The sequence below is a fragment of the Macrobrachium nipponense genome, chromosome 19 (genome assembly GCF_015104395.2).
Source record: "Macrobrachium nipponense isolate FS-2020 chromosome 19, ASM1510439v2, whole genome shotgun sequence".
Lineage (NCBI taxonomy): Eukaryota > Metazoa > Arthropoda > Malacostraca > Decapoda > Palaemonidae > Macrobrachium > Macrobrachium nipponense.
Genome location: NC_061088.1, coordinates 23,756,174 through 23,780,080, shown reverse-complemented (window position 1 = coordinate 23,780,080; position 23,907 = coordinate 23,756,174). Strand labels below are relative to the sequence as shown.

Below are 23,907 nucleotides of genomic sequence, written 5' to 3'. Positions count from 1 at the left end.
ATTCAGTGGTGAAAAATAATAATTTTTTTCTTAGGCACCCAACAGAAATCTCGAAGACAAGATCTTACAAGTCAATCCAATTATGGAGGCATTTGGAAATGCCAAAACTGGAATTAACGACAATTCGTCCAGGTTTGGAAAATACTTGGAACTGACATACACTCGTCAGGGCAAGATCACTGGTGCCAAGATTTCTGTTTATCTCCTTGAACAATCGAGAGTTGTTCACCACCAACAGTGAGTTAATTAATTTCTAGAGGCTTGTCGTGTTCCATGCCGTTATAATAGATTAGAAATACAAGTACCATTATGTTGTTCAATTTGTTCTTGTAGTGTTCTGTTGCTATGTTATTCAATTTAATTTAAAAAATAGAAATCATTAATTGTCTCTTATGTTGTTCACTATGTATAGTAGTGTTTTAGCTAACAAATTAAATTTGTTTTCTACTTTGCTAAAAGTTTTATTTCATGTCATGCACAATTCTTGTGGTTATCAAATACAAAGATCCCTACCAGTTAGTATCAGTTCTTTACTGCGAATGACAGATTGGTTCAATGAACTAATGGTCATTTTAATAATTATCTTTATTTTCAGAGGTGAGCAGAGTTTCCACATCTTTTATTACTTGCACGATGGCCTTGAAGATGAAAATAAACTGATGCAGTATTGCCTTGACAAAAACAAGCGTGACAAGCATCGCTATCTGTCAGGCACTAACTGGAGCAAGACTGGAAGTGAGGTGAGAGAAGAAATTATTTTAACTGATTCTAATTATTCTTAGTTGATTTACTTCCACTTATGATGGCCATGGACTTCGATATGACCCAGTGTTGTTTGAATCACTCCTATTAAGATGTGTTTCAATATTTAGTAATACTCGTGTCTACAAGGAATTGACATGAACTTAATTGTCAGCTCTGTTTTTTTTTACAGGCTGGAGACTGCCATGAGTGTATACATTCTCTTGACATAGCTATCACGATTTATAAAAAGATTAGTTCTTCTGATTTAGATATGCAAACTAAGCATGAAATTCTATGACTTTCCAGTGTGCCGTAAAATTTTCAATTTTCCTTACTGCCTTCTTAGTCTTGTATAATTAGTATTCAGCTGTAAAATTTAGGCATTCTTCCACAGTTGTAAAATGACCAGGAATTACTTTTCACAAATCCTTGTTCATTATAGAATCCAGTACAGTATATTAGAATAATGTTCATTAAAACCTAATGTTCATAGAAGGGTTTTGATAGAAAGAAGCATAAGATGCCTCCAGTAGTTACCGTGATAAACAAATATGGAGGTTGCTCAGGAGTCTTTGAGCCCTGTGGTTATAATGAGGCTTGAGAAGTCAGTAGGGAAATTGGCTAACTGGTAGTGGCCTTGCCTCAAAAGAAGAACAGTGATATTAAGAATTTTGTGACAAACCTTAGGAGTCTGGTTTGAAAGGCAGTGAATGACAGTGAAGCCAACGGAGTGAGTAAAGAGGTGAAATCCTTATGAAATTTAAATATAGTTTAATTTTAGTGACGTGTAAGGTATTAGTGTATTTTGCTTTGTTCCAGTACAATGTCCAGCAGTTCCAGAAGGTCGTGGAAGGGCTGAAGTCAATAGGTTTCAAAGATGATGAACTAGATTCTGTATATAGGATCCTTGCTGCTGTGATAAACTTGGGAGATGTTGATTTTTACCAGACTATTGATAAAGATAACATGGAACAAGCTGCTGTCAAAAATGTAGAACAAATCAAAATTGGTGAGGATGTTTCAATGTTTTATTAGTTGCACCATATAGTGAGATATTTAGTTTTTAAAGTCAGTAATCCTGACAGTTTTCAGTGTCTAGATTTCCTACTGTTATTTTTTTATGTTAACATTTTTTTTATTTAAAGAGTAATTTGTAGATGCATGCTTAATTATTTTGAAAATAATTTATTAAATGTAAACTGTAACTTGGTGATCAATTTCTGTCTTTGATTGTTTATTGGTGATTCATTTCCAAAATTACAAATTTGTCTAAGACATGTAATAAATAGCAATTGCTTTAATCCCTCTCCTTAGTTTCCGAACTCTTGGGAATCGACCCTTCAGATCTCACAGAAGCACTGACGTCAAACAGTGTTGTAACGAAAGGTGAAATCATCACAAGGAATAACACCGTTGAAGAGGCCAACTCCACAAGAGATGCAATGGCAAAGGCCATGTATGGCAGACTTTTTGACTGGATTGTCAATAACATTAACAGACTTCTCTCCTTCTGCAGGATGGTTTAGTAAGGCTTCTTATTTGCACTATAGTTTTTGTTTACTTCTGAAGAAATATCTCCTTTTTCTTATATTAAATTCAGAAGACGATAACATTCCAATTATTTAATTAATTCTTCATTGCCTATATTATTTAATGGTAGTGCCGATAAAATAAGACACATTAAAATTATTTCTCTTTAAACAATACCTAGTTCCGACCAATGGTACTACGTATAATGGTAGCCCTTTTATTATTGAATTAAACATCGACTCAGCACACTGTGTCTTTGTTACCAGTTGCTTTCAAGGTGAATCAAGAAAAATATGAAATTCTTAATCTATATATTTGCTCATGTACAAAATAACTCTTGAAAATAAAATATAGTTGGATTCGTAATATCTCTTGAAAATCAAATGTAGTTGGATTCGTAATTCATTTCCTTTTCATTTCTTTCAAGTGGTGACCATTTAGCCGTTGGTCTCCTGGACATCTTTGGCTTTGAAAATTTCGAGAATAATTCATTTGAGCAGCTGTGCATCAACATTGCCAATGAACAGATCCAGTACTTCTTCAACCAGCATATTTTCACGTGGGAGCAACAGGAATATATGTCGGAGGGAATTGAGGTGAGAAACTAATATATATGGGAAGTTGCAGTATGTCTGAATTTTTTAGTTTTTACGTCGTTCTTAGGACATTGAAAGAAGCAAACTGTTGTAGACTATACGCATTTCTTTTTTTCTTTTTTTTTTGAGATTTGGTTAATCTTTTCATAAGATTTCACTTTTATGATTTTTTCTGTAAACATAATGTTTAATTTCACTATAAGTCTAATTGAAAGACAATAACAGTGTAATAATATTTTTTGTAGTGTTTATTGGAAATTGTGGAAAAAATTGTGGTCCATTAGTTTTATTCTCTTAACAAAATATTACATTAACGGCACTCGACACTGACCTTAATCAGCAACAGCAGCTACAGTGTGAAAATGTCCTCCAACAGGTTGATATCGTTGAGTTTGCAGACAACCGTCCTGTGCTAGACATGTTCTTGGCCAAACCTATGGGTCTTCTGGCGCTCTTAGATGAGGAGAGTCGGTTCCCAAAAGCAACTGATCAGTCTCTTGTTGGTATGTGATTGCTTTTGTATATTTTGCTGCTTTTTATTGTTCCTCTTGCTAATGTTTACTTGAACCTTTTTCTTGTTAAAATCTAAAAGCACAGTGATCTAGACGTAGCAGTGACCACTGTAATGAATTGATGTCAGTTTGTTCCCTTTTGAGCAACATTCATACATATTGTATTATTATTATTATTATTATTATTATTATTATTATTATTATTATTATTATTATTATTATTATTATTATTATTATTATTATTATTATTATTATTATTTCAAAATTTCTAAAGCAATACAATGTTACTATTTCCTTAGTGCCTGCAGATATTTGTGGTACAGTATCCATTTATAGGACGCATAACTAGTAGTATATCAAAATAGAGGAACCTTATTTGTTACATCTTGTACTATGTATTTATCTATCTCCCTTCATAACTAACAAACCCATTACATATAATAAAATGATTATATATCAGAAGTCAAAATACAGTCTATTGATCAACATGAGACACAAGCCTAAAATGCACTTTAGATCTTCATTATCTTTCTTTACATTCTCCCAAATATTGTAAATCTATCCAGTCTAAAAAAAGGTAAACCATTTTTCTTCCGAAACACTAACCTGGTAACCATACTTAATAGTGTAGGATACTGTGCACATGGAATACGTATGTTGAAAAATACAGACACTAGAATTTCTTAGCAAAATTGTTGACCTCAAAATAATAAAGAAATTTCAAGCTTTAAACATATAAATTCCAAAGAAACATGAAAGATATGACTAATTCAGATTTTCCAAAATAAAATATATTCCAAGGATTTTTTAAAATAGATTTTAATATTTTTTTTACAGATAAGTTCCATAATAATGTCAAGTCTCAGTTTTACTTGAAACCAAAGGCCCAAGGACTTGACTTTGGAATCAGACACTTTGCTGGGAAAGTTAATTATGATGCTTCAAAATTCTTGGAAAAGAATAAAAACTTCCTTCCCACGGAAGTAATTCAGCTCTTCAGACAAAGTTCTCATGACGTCATTCGGTGAGTGTTTTTGATATGGCCAACCATTTAGTATCATACTATGTGCATTCAATTTTTTTCTTAAGTTTCATTTTTATTTAAAAGATCTGTTGATCTTCAGTTTTATAGATATTTACTATTGCTTAATAGAATAGAATAATGCCACCAATTAGTAATCTTACTCTATGCTTACAGCTTTCTTTCTGATGTTTTGATTTTTTTATGAATGTCTTGATCTCCAGTTTTAATAGAATTTTATTGCTTTATAGAATAACTGCCCAGTGTAGGTTTTATTTTTTCAAGACTGTGCTTAAATCTTACTGTTTATCCTGCAGTGTAATTCACTAATACACTGTTGTTGCAATAGGTGTTTTTTTTCATTTCTTACCCGTGGATAGATGTTTGTTAGTCTAAGGTATGTACTGTTTAGTATTCAACATCGTGATATTTCTGTAAAGTTGTCTTAATTCGTTCCCTGTGATTTGTGAGCAGTTAGTTCCAGTTTGGAGTTGATGCTTTTATTTGTACTATACTTAGAACTGAGATTTTCTTCATCTTCATTTCAAGTTTAGATTTAATTTAATCTTCTTTAATGGACTTGCCTATTCGTCAGCTACATATTTATCCTTATCTTTTGTTTGGCTACCATTCTAAATTAAATTCACACATTTTTAAATAAACCTCCTGAATTGAATTTTAAGTGTAAAAGTACAGGTTAATTTAAATTAGGAATTATGGAATTCCTGTTATCTGCAAGATATCTAGAAAATACTCAAAATCCAGCATCATTCTGTTTATCACAGCCCAGTCAGTCATAGACATTTGATCAGATTCGTGTCCTGGAGAATATGTGGACTCAACAGTCTTTTGTATAGTAGATAGGAGAAGAATGTAAAAACTCTTGTCATCAATAATTCCCCAGCTCTTTTCCAAAGTTGTTCCAAGCATCATTTCATTATTCATTACCTAATTCATCACTCTTTCCCCAGTCTTTGTTGCTTCTTTCATTCATAGAGATAAAATGTGATTTGAACATCTAAGCAGGTATTTTATTTTCTGCTTGGCTGTTATTTGCTTCTGGTTTGTAGGCTAAGTCAAATTACACATTTATTCATTTGTTCTGCTAATTACTCTCCTTTGCTTTTGTTAATGATATTACTTATGGTGTGCTCTACTATATTACTTTTCTAGGATTTATGCAACTTCTATATTTTTCTATAGTCCTGTGAATTCTTTGCACTAACTATTTAATGTATGATTAACTTATTTTACCATAAACAAATGATAAGTTACCTGTAGGGCAATTGATGGGCTTAGATGGCACATGAATTGTAAAACTACCATTCTTCTTTCTGTTAAAAATAAAAAAAAGACTGCTGAAACTGGATGTTTATATACTGTCTGTATATATATATATATATATATATATATATATATATATATATATATATATATATATATATGCATATGCATACATACCTGTTAGTATGTACAGTATGTATAATGTATTATATGTGATTTGTGTTTTTTTTATAAACTAGTTCTCTGTTATAAAAACTCAGTCTTTCTAGTCTTTATAACCATGAAAACTAATAGAATTTACAGTATACCTCTGTCACTTGATGGAGTGTAGTTTTTATTACTGCTATTGAGTCAACCAAGTATTTTTACAAACCCGTTTCCTCTTCAGGTTCCTTTTCCAGTGCCCTCTAACAAAGACTGGTAATCTGTACTATGCAACTCCCAGATCCTCTCCACGCAGCACTCTTAGCAAGCAAGCCTCCTCAAAACTCGGAGGTAGCACCAAGGTCAGGACACAGATGGTGAAATAAATTATAGTCGTTGATTTGATTTCAAGAAATTCTTCCTGATGTTGCAATCTTTTTTTTAGTTCTACTTTTTAAATCTTCGATGAAGAGTACACTGTAGTAAATTGTTACTGATGCTTAAACATTTTATTCATGTTTCCCTGAATTTTATTTCCTCAGACTCAGTATGATAGTCGTGGATTGGCCTCCCAAACAAAGGCTCAGCAGACGGTAGCCACCTACTTCAGGTACTCCCTCATGGATCTCCTTCAGAAAATGGTTAATGGTACGCCACACTTTATTAGGTGCATCAAGCCCAATGACGAAAAGCAGGCAGATAACTTTGATATGAAGAAGGTGAATTGGCATTCTTTATACTTTACCTCCTGGACTGGAATTATTTGTTTGTAGTTATTGAGTTTGTTTACAGGTAGAGATCACAAAGGAATTTTGTATAAAAAATAATTATTTCCAACAGAAAGATTTTGTTAAAAGCACCGAGGAAATGGTCAATAAAGTACTATTATAGAGTATTGTTATTGATAATGATGGACTGGAAGAATATTCCATATAATGTATAGGCATATTTAGATGTTTGGCCTTAAGAATTTATATTTTCATTACGTTTTCTATTATTAAAGTGAAACTGTTCTTTTCTTTTAGGTTCAACGACAACTAAGGTATGCTGGAGTGATGGAAACAGTAAGGATTCGACAGCATGGTTTCTCTCACCGAATCCTCTTCGCTGATTTCTTGCGCAGGTACTAATTTGAGTGAAGTTTTTCTTCATTGTATGACTTTTACTTTATTTCATTTGAAGTGGTGGAGAAAATTCAAATCTCAAATTGATTACCAATAACATCCAAATTTCAAAATGCTGATCAGTTGTTTGGCTTCATATACTGTCAAGAATACCAAATTTCTTATTTTATGAAATGAGAACAGTGTAATGGGATGAGAATTTTTTAAAGCTTTAAGAATGCTCACTTTTGAAGTTTACAAACAAGTTTACATAACTTTCAAAACTACTAGTTGGACATAAATTAACATTATTTTATGTCAAGATGAATTTTAATCACTTCATATAAAACTTTAAAATGTAAGAGAAATGGTTTTCAGAATAAGTAATTGCAATATTTTAATGTACTTTTACTGTAATTTGGATAGTCCCTTCTGTTATCAACCCCATAGGGGGGTAGTGCCATCAGTGGGTCTCACGCTGTGCACTGTAGGCATTACTTAAGGTTCTTTGCAGCGGGCCTTCGGCCCCTAGCTGCAACCACTTTCATTCCTTTTACTATACCTTCTTTCATTTCTCTTTCTTCATCTTACTTTCCACCCTCTCCTGACACTTGATTCATAGTGCAGCTGCGAGGTTTTCCTCCTGTTACACCTTTCAAACCTTTTCCTGTCAATTTCCATTTCAGCGCTGAATGACCTCATAGGCCCCAGTGCTTGGCCTTTGGCCTAATTTTTATATTCAACTTCTGTTATCAAGAAATTTATTTTGAAAAGAGGTAAACTTGTAAGAGTTCTTGTACTCAGAAAAACTTTTATTTTCCAATTCAGATATTGTTTCTTGGCATTCAACTTTGATGAGCGAGTGACTGCCTCTAGGGAGAACTGTCGTCTCCTCCTCCTCAGACTGAAGATGGATGGCTGGGCTTTGGGTAAAACCAAGGTTTTCCTCAAGTATTACCATGTTGAATTCTTGGCTAAAATGTATGAGAAACAGGTGAGATTGATTTATGTTCTTGTCTATTTAGTATTTCTTGTTCTTTTTTTTCTTCCATTGAGTTTGATTTATGTTCTTGCCTACTGAGTATTTCGCGCATTTTTTAGCATTGTTCTATTTATGGTCTTGCATATTGAGTATTTGCACTTTTTTTTTTCTAGCGCTGAGCTTGATTATTGTATGTTCTTGCACGTTGAGTATGTCTTGTGTTTTTTCTAGCATTGAATTTGATATATATTCTTGCCTATTGAATATTTCTTGCATTTTTTCTCATAGTGATTTTCATAAGTACATATTATTTGAACTGGATATATTAAAATATTAGGCAGGGTCATCAGGAATTTGAAGAACAGGCCACTAGAATGAGAAGGCCAGGTTGATGGAACGGAAACTGGTTGTCCGAAGGCATCAGAGGAATCCGGGGGATGAACAGACGTTTGCCGGTGTTAGGGCCCGTTGCCATCACGGCTTTGATGACGTGGGAGTTTAGCTCCATAACGGTGTACCTCGTTCCGTTGCAATGTCCATTGGCAGGATCGAAATTCCGAAGCAACATTACCAGGCAGTACTTCTTCAACGTTATTTTGTGCACTGGCAGTCCCGATGGATTTAAGTTATTCATAAAATCTTGCGGATATTGATGATAATTTTCATCTTCTGTGTCCGAGCTGAAATATTCGCGACTTTCTCCGGGGAAGTTGTACAGAAATCCGGGGGATGAACAGATGTTTGCCGATGTGAGGGCCCGTTGCTATCACTGCTTCGATGACGTGGGAGTTTAGCTCCATAATGTTGTACCTCGTTCCGTTGCAATGTCCATTGGCAGGATCGAAATTCCGAAGCAACATTACCGGGCAGTACTTCTTCAACGTTATTTTGTGCACTGGCCGTCCCGATAGATTTAAGTTATTCAAAAAATCTTGCGGATATTAATGATAATTTTCATTTTCTATTGTGTCCAAGCTGAAATATTCGCAACTTTCTCTGGGGAAGTTGTACAGTAATTATGTATGAAAAATCGTAAAGTAACTAAGTCTACGGGAATAACCAGCCTCGTTTCACGGCCAGAAACTGCTCCGTTTCAGGGAATTGTGGGTATATAAGAAACTTGACTACCAGTTTTGTATTAATCTTAGGTATGCAGATGTATATACGTACACTGTACTACAGAGAATCATGCATTAGATGTGTTTGACATATTAACCAATGCAAAAGCCTTAATTATGAAGGTTATTGGTTATTACTAAATTATACAATATCAGACTGTAATGATGTTAATATCTTGATATCAAAACAATTGCAATTATACTGGCTTCTGTTTGTATGTTAAAAAATGGAAAGGCAGAGAAAAAACTATTCAGATGAAAATTATTTTGAGTGCATTGACTGATTCATTGTATATTTGAATGATAACCAAACCAATTAATGGGATAGGTATCTTGAACTTTAGGAAACCTCTGGAAACATGAGAAGCACGATGTGGACATTTTGCTAGAAGACTACGCAGAAAATTATCCCATTTATTTATTTACAGTGTATGCAAATTTCTTAAATGTGCAATTTGGTCACATTCAACTTCAGCTTTTAAATGTATATGAGTATGGATTTTTGTTTGAGATTTCTCTCAGGTAAGATCTTATTACCCTACGTCGTACTGCTTAGTGTGGTGTGCAAGCAGGCCCGTACCGAGGGATGTCGAATGACCACCCCCCCCCCCCCGCCCACCCCCCGCCCCCCCAACCCCCCCAAATTTCTGAGAAGCCCATATTTTCTGTGACTATCCTTTTCATTGAACTGTACTTACAATAATAAATAATTATTGTTTTTTTGATAAGTCAAAGTATATAACATTAAAGATAAAGTAATATGCATGTTATCGTTAACATAATAAATGAATCAATCAATAAAACTGAAGAAATATTCCTGAATTTCAGTGCAAACTTTCAACATTATAAGTAAAATTCTGTTAATCAAAGTCAGTACTTTGAATAACATCTAATTGGGTAGAAGGGCATAGATTGCATACCCAATTTTTCTTCTTAATATAACTAAAATAACATTTTCAGGTATTTCATCTTGTATATACCTATATATGCAATGACATTTATAGAAGAAAAGGTCCAGATTGGGAAAAACGACCCCCCCCCAAAAAAAAAAACTCTAGGTACGGGCCTGGCAAGACACTCTGTAAATGGTACCAAAAGGTCTTTGCAATGATTTTTTGGTTCCTAGTTACATTGTTATCCGCTCTTCTCTTTCCATCCATTCTTTAGTGGGCAAAAGAGAGAAAAAAAGCATCCCCATATTCTTAACAAACCACTCGTTAAGATTTTTTTGCATTCATCTTTAATTTATGATCAATGTGTAAGGTACCATAAGTTTTCTGTTATGCTGAAGTAAATTTTTAGTCCTTAGCAATTATTCTTACTGTGTTAATTCTCTTATCATTAATGGGAAATTTTTATAGTTATATATATCTATATATATATATATCTATATATATATATATATTATATATATATATGCCTACAAAGCCTGCTTGGTTATTTGGCAGACATTGCTGACAAATTATTTTCAAACTACATTTTGATATGAGAGTTAGGTATATTAGTATCACTTATCCAGAATTTGAATAACAAAAAGAAGTAAACGATACAGAAGAACCTTAGCAAGACACAAAGGGTTGATTTACTTTTTGAGATTTATCATTTGTTTCTATCATTTTTTTAGTAATGGCATTTTTGATTATTGTTATGAATCAGACTTTTCAAAAATCTTCCTTTCAAATGATCTTCTTAATGTATGAAATCAATGGTAAGGATGGATCATGTGGGAGTAAACTGGTCTAACCTACCGGGCAATCTAAGCCACTAATGTCTGTGTTTGGTTACATATTATGAACACATAAAGTTTGCGTCCAAAGTTACTGTAGCTAATACGTAATATCGTATGAAAATAGCGACCTTAAGTTAACAACATAAGACTGAAACCAGTGATCTGAACCTCTTAGAGTATTATATTATTCAAGATACACCAGTTTCATTTTAATACACTATTATTAAATAAAGTTTATAAGAAATTTCTAAATAAAATCCATGAAAAAAGAAGAGATTTTAATTTACTTAGACTTATGGTTTTGTCTAATACACATGCTAGTATGACATTTGGTGTTATTTATTCACAGTTTTACAGATTTTCCAATGTCTGTAAGGAAAGACACAACTTTATATTTAACTGGCACCACAACCTTCAGTCAATAAACTGCTTCCTAATGGATTCCTTAACAAATGTGGATAGTTTATATTTAGCAAACATTTGTGTAAATTTTGTGTAAATGTAATGTAAATTTTGTATAGATGTAATTAGGGGCTCTGACCTTTACCTTTGGCTGCTTTACTGTGTGCATGACAAGTCTGTGACCTGATGTTGAAACACCAAGAAGTTGAAACATAAGGGGTAAATAATCATGTTCCAGTGAAATACATGGTATATATTATACTGGACTTTGATTAGTGGTACTATTAAATTGATCAAATTAAACAAATTATTTTTCTGCATAAATTATTAGTGTCATTATACATCCACTTATGTTTAACCACCACATAGTAGGTATATATAGCCATTGGGCATAAAACTAGGCATTAAGATAATAGGGTAATAGATGGTAACCTTTTTCCATAAAATGTGCTGTCTATCATTGTTCCTTTTTTTTACTGTCAGCCCTACATGTAAGAAGCTGACAGAATTGTTTTGACTGTGTAGTGGCGAAGCTGAGCTCACTAAAGACCTTAAACATTACAACTCTGGTCCTGGATCCAGGTCATTTTCCTATCTCTCTTGGCCTTATAATTCTCTTTTATAGTGTTGCGTCTTTCATATAGTATGTACGTTATATAATTTGCTGATAGTACATGTATATTTCAAAATACAGTGAATCTACATTTAATTTTTTCTACAGATTCGACGCATCATCCAAGTACAAGCCTGTGTTCGACGATGGTTGGCTAAAATTCGATACCAGAAGGAAAAGTGGGCACTGGCTCGTTCTGTGATAACACTGCAAAGGTGAGGTTAAAACACGACCACCACAAATAATATATAGTCCTTCTGAACAGTTAAGGCCTCTACTCTGCATAATCGATAGTTGTTGAATGCAATACCAAATTTCAAAGTGTGAGTTTCAATTGTCGCTACAATTCTCATAGAGTTAGAGTTTACCCTTTGCAAATTTTGTTGTTTTCTTAATCACACTGCTATGAGAGAGTAGACGTATGCCGGCATTAGACCTGGATAAAAAGAGACATACACTGAGATAATAGATTGACTTGAGAATTTTGCCAAACTCAAATACAATAAGTAACCAAAAAAGATACCTATAAAACCACTGCATTGAAAATAAAGTGCACATTCTTTAAAGAACTGGCTGAAAGTGATGTTAATTGCTCAAAATCTAGATCAGGAAAAGTAATAACACTTCTAAAGACGCATATTTCTTTGTTCATTTTGTTTATAATGTATTTTGAGGATTCAAGAATCAACACTCGGTTACAAGGATAAAAGTGGGGTCAAATAGTCAGCCAATTCATTTTTATGCTAGTAATAGTTCAATTATATACTATCTGATGACTCACTGCAGTATAAAACAATGCTTGTACAGTAAGTACAACAAAGAAATAGCTCTTGTATCAGTTTTATTTGACATGTCTGTATTTTATAATATCTCTAATTATGCCAGGTACGCACGAGGATGGATCATCAGAAAGAAATATCAAGAGAGCCTCACAAACCAGAAGAATGCGGCTCCTAAGAAAGGTCCCGCACCTCCCCCTCCAAGTGAAAGGAAATTAGTTCATAAAGATTCAGGTATGGAGAAAAGGTCATGGATCATTTTCACTCCTAGTGTCTTGGCATATCAAACTTTTCCTCTGCTATATTTCATATCAGCTTATGTGATGAACCCTGGGATACTAACCATAACTAACAACTTCTGTGTTCAATATCTCACTTTGGCATTAAGGGATGAAAGCAAGGGGTATTATTATTATTGATGCTTGTGGTTGCTTTTGTACTAACACAAAAGGAGTACAGTTCATGTCACTTACATAAGAACAAAGTTAGAAAGAGTATAAATCATCTCGATTCCTTACTATTTGCTACAATAGCCCAATGGATGAAAGCAAAAATGATGGGTGCTCTCGGTGCTCAGTCTTCTGTGGATCAGGATGACAAAGAAGAGAAGCCAAAGAAGGAAGCTCCAAAGAAGAAAACTTCCAAGACAGGCGCTCCAAAGAAGACAGTCAAGAAGCATGAGGATCTGTCAGAGGAAGAGGCGGCAATCATTATTCAGTCTTGTAAGATAACTATCAGATTTCATATGTTATCAAAGTGGAATGTAGTGAAAAAGGGAACTTGCTTTCTCACAACCCCCATTCTACTTTGTGTTGTTCTGTTTTATCGCAACTGTGAACTTTAAGTATAAATTCCTCTTCTGGTGGTGAAATGGCTGAAGAATGGACTGCCATTATTCATTTTTATTTTTAGACTACATAAATTTTATGTGCAGTATATGGTAGGATTTAGTTACTGAAGGAGTACACAATGATATTGTAGTGCTAAATTCAACGTATCATACCTAGTATTATTTATCCTGTTGTAATACTGTGTGGCCCTTACACATCAATGTACATTCTTTATTACTTTAGATATAGTACACAGCTGCTAGAACACCATATTACATGTGCAGTGAAGCCATTAAAATTGCAGGACGTAGCTTCAAAGATCCCTACAAATTCCTACGACTATCTTTGGCTTATTGCTTCCTAACAGTCATGCAAGATATTACTTACAAAACAGCACAAGATCACATTTATTTTTACCTTTAAATGATCTGTCTGTATATCAGTCCAGTTTCCATATGAAAGGAAACTGCTAGTGAGAAAAGTTTAGCACATCCCAAATAGTTCAAGTTCTGATAAACCCTTTGCCATTTCTCTTATTATAACATCACTGTATGCCAGTATTTTGAAATCCCTAATTTTGATGCTTGGCCAGTATGCAAAGATTAAGACGTGTCCTCACAGACCAAGTGAAATAATAGCAGACTTTCAATGATTTTTCTTTTTCAAAACCTGATACAAAAAAAAATGTGAGTTTGGCAATCTGTGGAAGATTTTCAGCTAAAATATTCTTAAAGGGCTCAGTGAAAGTGTGAAACTGAAGATATGACAAGTAGAAACAAAGTTAAATGAACAAAGGTGATGAACAATTTATCATTTTCACAGTAGCTGATAAGCAATAACCAACAAAATTAAAACAAAGAAAAGGACTGCCCAACATTTAAGACAGTACAGTTAAAAAGTCACAAGACTATGTATTAGAAAGAACTTGAAGCTCACATTTTTTAAATAAGAATAGTAGTTACACACTGTATAAAAGCAGTAATACTAGCTTTTGAATGCATCTCTATGAAAGCTTTTAAGGATTAGATGAATTAATTTAATGATGGTGACAAATATTGAATAATTTGGCCAATTTTGTATTGTAAATTTGTAAATATAAATGATGATGTAAATTAACCAGTACACGTACTGTATCATGCTAACCAAATCTCATCCTAAATTGCTCATTATTCAGTCCTTGCTTTTGTTAATGAATTGCTTCATGAGGAATGTATCTTCTAATCACTTACCTTCTTGCAGATGTGCGAGGTCATAATGCTAGAAGAGAGTGGGGTCCGGTTCTGGAGGAGAGATTAAGTAAATTGGTTGAGAAACACATAGACAACGCTGAAGAGGCATCAAAAGCACTACAGGTATCCCATTTGGTTTGATCTCTTGTGCTATACCAGGAGGGGCTACTCTCACCTTTACTTCCCTTTGTTTCAGTAAAACCCAAAGGAAAAGATTACAGTATTGATATAAAAGAATGCTTAGGAAAACAGTTTAAAGAAGTTCTGCTCTTTATTTCATACATAAAACTTGCAAAACAGTATTTTTGAGCAAAGAGTTGATTAGGCTCCTCTGGATAAGAATAATTTCCAGAAACATGAGACAGGAGCAGTAATTAAATGGCCTGCAGATCCAAGACAATGACAGAAACGACAAGTCTGAGGATCTGCATATTTTTTAAAGACCCCTCAGAACTAGTGCTTTGAGTGGCAACTGCTAGAATGCCCTTGAAACTAGAGTGATTAACCTCAATTCATCCTCTATAATGAGGTTCGGATCACACAATAAGCTGTAGGTCCCGTTGCTAGGTGATCAATTGGTTCCTAGCCACGTAAAAATGTCTAAACCTCCGGGCCAGCCCTAGGGGAGCTGTTAATCAGCTTAGTGGTCTGGTTAAACTAAGATATACTTAACTTAACCGTATGGCATTCCTGGTGGATGTTTTTTAAGATGAAATAAATTACTCTTTCAAGGCAGGCTACACTTAGCCTACCATGAGTCAAGCCACCTCATGACCCTCACTACCCTGAAGATAGGTTAGTTGTTGAGGTTCAAGTTGAGGACCATCATTAAATAATACTATTCCATCATTGTTTTTTCACTACTGGTTAGGCTCTCATACATGACTTAAGATATTTGCGAGTTCATTTTGTTACTTAATTTCAGCCCCTGGGGCAGTTTTTCCTTACTTCAAAGCTAACCATGTTTCTTTAATAATTTATAGGGGCCTAGAACCCTGTTTTTTTTCCATCTGTCCCATCCGCCTGTGGTGTTTGCGCATGGTAACACTGCGTCCCGGGCTTTTAAATAATTATCCTATTTCGAAACTAATTAAAACGGTGTAATTATTCGCATACAGTTAAATTTTAAATTAAAACACTTTTTCAGTTAGCAAATGGTAATCTCCCTTCATGTATTTATCCTTTTATTTATCCTAAAAACTTTACACACAGGCGTAACTATGTAAAGCCCCGCCCGGACGCAGTGTTACCATGCGAAAAACACCACAGGGCAGTGGACAGATGGAAAAAAACAGAGTATAGTTATGTTGGGCTTTCAAGTGTTGGCATTTCTACTGTGATGGTGCTGTAAGTGCAGTGAATATAATAATTCCATATTGTAAGTGCTTTTCTTGTATAACTGTGATCAACCATTGCTCACAATAAAAGTGATCATTCAACATATGAGCAACCTAATTGGAATGACACATGCTGGCTATAATGTATGTATCAATACTAGCTAAACCAGTCATGCATAGCTTTTTTTCACTGCTTTCTCTCTGTCATTCACAATTTGCCTGTTTCTTCCAATGGATTGTGAACGAAATACTCATACTACTCAGTAGACATATAATGCTATATGCTAATGGAATCCACACAGTACTTGCAGCACCAGATTCGTTTGCTAAAAAAAAAAAAAAAGAATAAAAAAGATGGCAAGAAATCTTAACACATTGGAAAGAAAGGGTACTGATTACCAAATGAGAGTTAAGTACTTTATTGAGAAATTTTGTTATAATCAGCAGTGGATGACAGTTAAAACTTGAAAGGGCCATCTAAGTCCAAAATAAAAGGTTAAATCAGATACCTGACATGTAGTACTCTATAGTAAATATGAATTTGTTCATTATCAAGCATCCAATCTTCAACACATAATCTATCCAGAACATTGCAAGTTCCCTCCTGTGAGGCAAACATGTTTCAGGACTTGACAGACACTATAATTTTGGACAAACTGTCCTTTTATTCCTCAGAACAAGCAGTTTCCAGAACATTACTCTTTTGTTAATTTCTCATTTAATGGTGGGGGGATGGTTATCCATGAAAAAAAACTGTCCTTTAGACTTGCAAGATATCAATATGTGTGTATCAATAGTACAAACCACAAGAACAAACCATACCTGTAGTTTTGGATATGATGAAACAACCTTTGCCTTCTGATCGTCAGATCCCTGACGGGGGGTAACGCCGTCAGTGCACCTCATTCGGTGCAATGTAGGCATTACTTAAGGTTCTTTGCAGCTACAACCCCTTTCATTCCTTTTACTGTACCTCTGTTCATAATCTCTTTCTTCCATCTTACTGTCCACCCTCTCCTAACAATTGTTTCATAATGAAACTGCCAGGTTTTCCTCCTGTAACACCTTTCAAACCCTTTACTGTCAATTTCCGTTTCAGCGCTGAATGGCCTTAGTTCCCCCAGTGCTTGGCATATTGCCAAAAATCTATATATAATAATACAATAATAATAACTGATCGTTAGACGGATTGAAAGAAGCCTCAGCAGATATCTTTAAGCAAAGTAATTCTGCTACACTATATGGAACTTAATTCAGTTTAAGTTTAGAACTGATGACGGATTGGAAGACATTGCATAAACTTTAAACTTAGTAACAAATCCAACCTATTTTTTGGAATAATTGTATACAAGGCTACTCTTAAGCTGCACAAGATACACATACACATAGGGGATGCTTGTCACATGCTCAGAGTCTGCAATAGCATCAGAATAATGAGTCATTCAGTTGCCTTTGAGCTGGTAAGCTCCCTAAACTCTTGTTCACTATCTTAGGTTGCTGGTTACTCTAGGGCAGGGGTTCCCAACGTTTTTGCACTCGCGACCCCGTACCCAAAAGCTTGAAACCCAAGCGACCCCCTACTATCAGTAGCTTCATTTACATTTTTTATTTTCTGTGAAGGAGAGGGAAAAAACATCCAACAAAAAAAAAATATTCAAGAATCCTGTAATTATATATTAACAAACTAAATCACAACATTAGTCTAACGTTAATTCACAAAAAGAACACAATTATTCTTACAATAGTATCAGCATAGGTTTCAACAGCTATCCAGCCCAGCTAGTGGGATTCCTGATGCTGCATTTGAGCAGCAAGCTTTTAAATTCGTGGCCGAGCATTTTAAAATTATGTAAATGGCATTAAAACTGTGAGGAGATTATCAATTTCCTTTGGCCCACAGATAGTCGAGATCTATGAGTACCTAGGTCGGATAAATTTTAAGATAAATCCACGTCGTGTTTTACACACACACACACACACACACACACACGATACAGCACTACGAGTAACTGAACATACATGCTTGAGCACAGCTAAACAGACACTCAAGCATACGTACATGCGCATACACTCACATACTCACTAGTACAGACACATACATACACTTGCAGACACACATACACATTCACACAGGCAATCACTCACAGGCACGCATCCAGACACCCTCAATGTCATCTGATGACACTGAACCGCTGTAACACTCGTTTTTTTTTTTTTTTACAGTGAAATAAAAAAAATATGTAAGAGCATTCAAAATTTAATTCATGAATTGAAATTAATATTATCCCAAGCCCCTTCTAGCAAGGTTATACGCGACCCACCACGGGGTCGCGAGCCACCGGTTGGGAACCCCTGCTTTAGGGGAAGGAGACTGGGGTAACTGTCTCTTAAGACTAGTATTTTCAAAAACAGTGTGGAACAATTTTACTGAGACTTTACCCTCAAGGAAAATACCATAAATATTTTTTTTGTATATTGCATAGTGACAAACAATAGCATATTAAATTACTCTTAAAGTAAAAATAAAATCACATACTGTATGCAGTTAGTACATATGCAATAACTTAGGAAAAATTACACATCAGAGATTTCATCTTCATTCCCATCCTCCAGGGATGGAAGTAAAAGTTAAAGACACTGAAAGAAAGCCAAGGAATCATGTTTTTCCAATCATAAGACCCAGTGAAAACTGCATGAACATGGAATAACACAACTTTCTGCTGCTCTAAGTGCTAGTACATAGTAGGGTAAAACAGAGCAGTGGATGTCACTGATGAACTGCCTTCTGTCATTGTGGTTAATACAGATAGATTTTTTTGTCTTGATATTTGACAGTACTGTATTTTGTATATAAATTGCAGTTGTGATAATACGTGTATGTATTAATTGCACTCTACTCCATTTTTATGTAATAATGCGTGTATGTATTAATTGCAATCGATTTTCAATTCCATCAAGTTTTGTGCATCCATCTTATATTCCTGTACTTGACCCAAATCATTCTTTTATATTTTCCCTATATATTACTACTATTAATACAGTTTAACCAGACTACATGCCAATTTGATAACCTGTCTTAATTATTAAACAGCAGCACATACAATATAACACTATTTTGTACGCTACAGGCAGAGGGCCTAACTCCAGATGAAGCTGCCATGATTATTCAGAAGTTCTGGGGAAAACACAAGAAAAAGAAAGCTGTTCAGCCAGCACCAAAATCTGAAAAGCCAAAGCCAATGGGCAAGTACACCAACAGCAAGAGGATGACAAGTTTGATAATGTTCTCTCAAAGTGTGAGTGTTACAAGTAATTACTTTGTCTTGTTTGCTTTAACCCCTAAATAATTCTACTTTGAATACAGTTACTACATCCATTTTTTGCTGTAGTGTCTTGTTAGTAGTATTACAGTACTATCTGTTAGGGTATCTCCCAAGTAGACAATTAGAATTCCTTGTCATTACTGAGTTACACCTGAATTCCAGTACATACATGCAGTATATTAATAAATTTTGTTATTTGTCATGTACAGTGCAGAATGTGATGTTACACTTTATAATACCAAATCTCTTGATTTTGAAGCCTGGACTGCTCAGCAGCAATTAGGTAGGAGTTTTTCCTCCAATGCACAAATCATTTATAACTTCTAAAGTTTAAGACACTTTAAGACACTCACCAAAGCAAAAATTTATGTCGTACATTACATAAGGCCTGTACTACTTAGAGTCATAGCCACTGTCAAAGGAAATGGAGGACATTTAGGAAGGTGTGACTAGACTACTGAATGCTAAGATTCAAGGCCAGAGTGTAGTAGGAAGATGATGAGACTGCAGACTGGTATGATGTCCAGCACTAAGAATATAGATGTAGGAGATATTATGGAAGCATGTGTTACAATTAGTCCCTCTTGCATAAGAAAATACATGTATTATTCAGAAACACATTTATCATAAATTCCAGAAGAGGTATACTGCAGTGCTATTGCTGTTTCATGCTTTGCACTTTTTACACCGCAAATTACAGTAAGCACTATACTCAGAACTCCTTTAGAATACGTGTTAAAATTGTTTATTTAATTATTTTAAGCCTTTCTCGTTTGACAACAAAAGCCATATTAATTAAAATTACAATAAATTGTGTATGTTTCATGCAAAACTTACACATAATTTTAGTTACTTTTAAAGTATACCTTTATGCCAATTTTAGTTACGTTTTCAGGTTACATACCTTTATGCCTCATTTTCAGTTCTTCCATTATTGTTTTCTAGTATTTATACTGGAAATGGAGAACTGCAATTGTTGAACAAAAGTGAATATTATTAGTATGCAGAAGTAATTTAATCATGGGATTATTATTAAATGGTTTGTGCTGTCATTTGTTAATTTAGATTCTTCTTAATATATATCCAGATACACATGTCAAATCAAGAGGTTCACAAGTACCTTCGACGTCAGAAAGCTGGCATTCGGATGGAAGAACTGAAGTCTGCTTCAAAGGATTACAAAAGACCCAAAGGATTTGACCAGATTCCTCAAGTAATACATGAACAACGGAAGAGAGGGGCACCTCAGCCGGTAAGATCAATCTATTCTTTTACACAAAAAGTTTCCTTTTAAATATACATTTTTTACTCTAATTCTATTAAAATTTATAACTTCTCAAAATGGTTGTGATTATCTAAGAGTGGCTGGCTAAACTTGACTTGTAATTCTGACCTTACTGATTTTAATATGATTTACCATTTTCCTGAATATGAGGCCACTGAGTCATAGTCATTGTTCGAAGTGTTAAAACTAATTAAAATAAAAAATTTCTTAATACTAGTTTACTGATGCCAATATTGAGCAGGTTATTTACACAATATTTCAAAGAAAATGCTCAACTAACCATAATTTTATGATGATAGACATCCCCTTGTACAGTAATGTAGGTATACTGTACATATTGCTAATCAATCCACAAAAAATATTAACAGGTAAAAACCACAGAAAAAAATAAACAATGGAAACATTTAACATTTGCTAATATTCCCGGCATTCTGCTCAAAATATAGAAGGTTGCATTAAATTACAAAATCATTCCCATACACTCTTGTCCCCCCTCCCTCCCTGATGCCAGAGTGCAAATTATGTAGAAATTAGACTAATACTAGTAGTATAGGTAGCAACTAACACAGGGAGAGTTGCAGCGATGGGTAGTTAATAGTTAACCCTAATCATACTAGTAATAATCCTTTTAATGTTCACTACAGAGTTGTTCAAAGTGCCTAATGAAGAGAAACAAAGAAAATTAATAAATACAACAATAATCATACTGATGACCAGTAATTTGTAGCTCTATTATATATATGGCTTCGATATTTATCAAATAGATAATGATATATCATATAAGGTTCAAAGGTCCTAATTACAGTAATACCCCGAACTTACGCGATTCGAGTTGCACGAACTTTTCACTGGAACCTAACTAATTTCATACGCGAGTTCTTCACAAATAGCGCGAACATTTACGAATCCTCCAGAAACACTGCAAAACCCTGCAAAAGTGTGTATGTTTAATTCATTATGTAAATTTTTAAGTTTTAAAACCTTTATGTATAAAATCTTTATTAAAAATATATTATTTTTATTTTTTACATGCATAAAAATGATACAAAGGTAATTACAGCACCTACAGTTAGTGCATATACGTACTTTTACAAGATGCATTACCCATTCACAAAGTTACTGCACTTTTCAAAGATGATATCCCTTCAGAAACTTTGTTTAATTTCTGAAGTATGTACTAGTATGTACTAATTTAAGTTTTCATGCTTTTAAGTATAAAATCAGTATGGAGATTCTGTGTATGCTATTTATATTTTTGAAAATATATACAAAGGCAGTACATAGTTCACAGTGCTTGTCACTATATAAGACCTTCATGATCAACTAGTAAAACATATCAGACATAACAGAGTTGTCGTTCTGTGAAAATTACTATCTTAACCTCGGAGAAAATTACTGGTACAATCTGTATGTACTATTTGACGTAATTACAGCTCGTACAGTTAATATACTTTCAGAAGATGTGATCCCATTTGCACTTTTTAAAGGTGACACCCCTCCATGACGGGATTTCTCTCTCTCTCTCTTTCTCATAGTTAGCCCGTACGCTAGTATATGATCTTAAATTTATTGAATTGTAACTTCACCGTCTGCAAACATTAAGTATATACATATACATGTTTTCTTTATTGCATTGAATTGTGTACCTACCTTTGTTAAAACAGACTTATGAAGTTTACCTAGTGGTAAAGAATACTTCTTTTACTCTAAGGGAAAAAGAAAATGGCATCCCATGAATTAGGGGTAACTAGTATACATACGAAAATGGATACATATGTACGTAGTAGTTTCTGTAACTGTTTTTATGCCAACTAGTTATTTCTTTTTTAAGGGTAATGTATTAAACTAACTGTTAAATCAAATTACAGTAACTTTAATTTCATTTAAAAGTTAACCTAATACTTAGGGAGCATGATTGGGTCATATTAGTGTTCAGACTCTAGAAGTAAGCATTTATCAGCATTTTTAGAGACTGTGCCAAACTTACGCGAAACTTCCTTTTATGCGAGGGGATCTGGAACCTAACCTCGCTTAAGTTCGGGGTATAACTGTATAGGATGAGCTGTAGGTTTTCTATACATCAACCATGAATTTTAATAACCTATCATATCATTTACATACATTATCAACACCATTAATCTTGTTAGATTATACCTTTATTGATTATTCTTGAAGAGCATTCTCTCCACTCTTCTGCATTTCTGCTTAAATTTCTATATGGTCTAGATCTTCGCCTGTGCTCTAATACTACTAATACTGTAATAGTACGTACTCCTTTAAATATATAACTGAAGCAACATCATTATACTACTGTTTTTAACTCTTCAGCCTGGCAGCCGACCGGTCATCAAGATCACATCAACAGATGAGAAAGTTTCAGAATACTATGACTTTTTACAAGAGGAGATGAGGAGGTAAGAAATTGATGAAACCATTAAATAATATGCAAAATTTGAACGAATAAATGTACGTACAAGAAAAACAGAACTTGTCGGAGGATTTTTCAGAGGGGTGATAGAAAGATTATTATTAGGTACTTTACTATGACCACCGAGTCAAAAAAGGTAAAATAGAAACGACAAAAATATACAATTATTAAGAATTGAAAAGCCACAGGGTGTTGGCTCTCATGTTAAGCTGTATGCAGTAATATAGGATTAAACATAGGCAGTTGTCATTGTCATCAATTCATTACTTAAAATTGATGGGCAAATAAAAATATTCAGGGAAATAATACACTAAAAATGTACCATACATACTCCACCAATTCCTTTTTATTGATGAGAGAACTGTAAGATTAATTAAACTGATAAAAACATTTTAGGCCTTAAAAAGATTTAGCTTTATTTTGGACATTTTATATAGTAGATGTAATTTTATCAGGGTACCAATGTATCATAACTGATATTTTCTTTTCTTATGAAATTTTTTAGTAATGGAAATGATTCTGGAAAACGGGTAATTCTCTGGCTGAGACAGAAGTGTATAGAAAATGAGTAAGTGGCGATAAGAACCTTGAGTGTTGACAAATAACAAAATTTTTGGCAATGAAGTAGAGCTGGGGAATGAGCTAGAAGAAACAGAGAGAGCTTGAAGTCTAAATTTCTTTAATCTGGTGATGGTGCACTTTTATCTTCCATTTCATCAAAGGACAAACCTCTTATCGCACAAGCATTTCTAACTGATTTGATGCACAGAACTTCAGGAAAGATAATTTTCTGTCCTGTGGTTTTATGATACCTCTTGAGTAGCTTAATCCCTCCAAGTTGACATGCATGTAATTATGGAGTGTGCTTTTGGGATGCATGTGGTAATGGAGGGCATTTCCTTAATTCAATTTAATTTT

The 23,907-nt window shown here is 34.1% G+C and overlaps 1 protein-coding gene across 8 annotated transcripts in view; it reads left to right on the top strand.

Annotated features, from left to right (window-relative positions):
- LOC135215188 (myosin-IIIb-like) overlaps positions 1-23,907 on the top strand; it is a 140,378-nt gene that overhangs the window by 100,772 nt on the left and 15,699 nt on the right. For 4 of the 8 annotated variants that reach the window (XM_064249724.1, XM_064249689.1, XM_064249670.1 and 1 more), the window contains exons 11-29: positions 35-237; positions 596-740; positions 1,564-1,753; positions 2,059-2,269; positions 2,702-2,870; positions 3,247-3,373; positions 4,220-4,406; positions 6,076-6,193; positions 6,374-6,550; positions 6,857-6,954; positions 7,763-7,928; positions 11,887-11,993; positions 12,664-12,791; positions 13,091-13,279; positions 14,627-14,739; positions 19,082-19,249; positions 20,364-20,528; positions 21,612-21,731; positions 22,890-22,975. In XM_064249724.1, the coding sequence (XP_064105794.1) occupies positions 35-237; positions 596-740; positions 1,564-1,753; positions 2,059-2,269; positions 2,702-2,870; positions 3,247-3,373; positions 4,220-4,406; positions 6,076-6,193; positions 6,374-6,550; positions 6,857-6,954; positions 7,763-7,928; positions 11,887-11,993; positions 12,664-12,791; positions 13,091-13,279; positions 14,627-14,739; positions 19,082-19,249; positions 20,364-20,528; positions 21,612-21,731; positions 22,890-22,975 (2,867 nt within the window). Of the gene's footprint in view, positions 1-34; positions 238-595; positions 741-1,563; positions 1,754-2,058; positions 2,270-2,701; positions 2,871-3,246; positions 3,374-4,219; positions 4,407-6,075; positions 6,194-6,373; positions 6,551-6,856; positions 6,955-7,762; positions 7,929-11,886; positions 11,994-12,663; positions 12,792-13,090; positions 13,280-14,626; positions 14,740-19,081; positions 19,250-20,363; positions 20,529-21,611; positions 21,732-22,889; positions 22,976-23,494; positions 23,558-23,907 lie in introns of all 8 variants that reach the window. The other 4 variants (XM_064249718.1, XM_064249700.1, XM_064249679.1 and 1 more) reach the window with 3 other exon arrangements.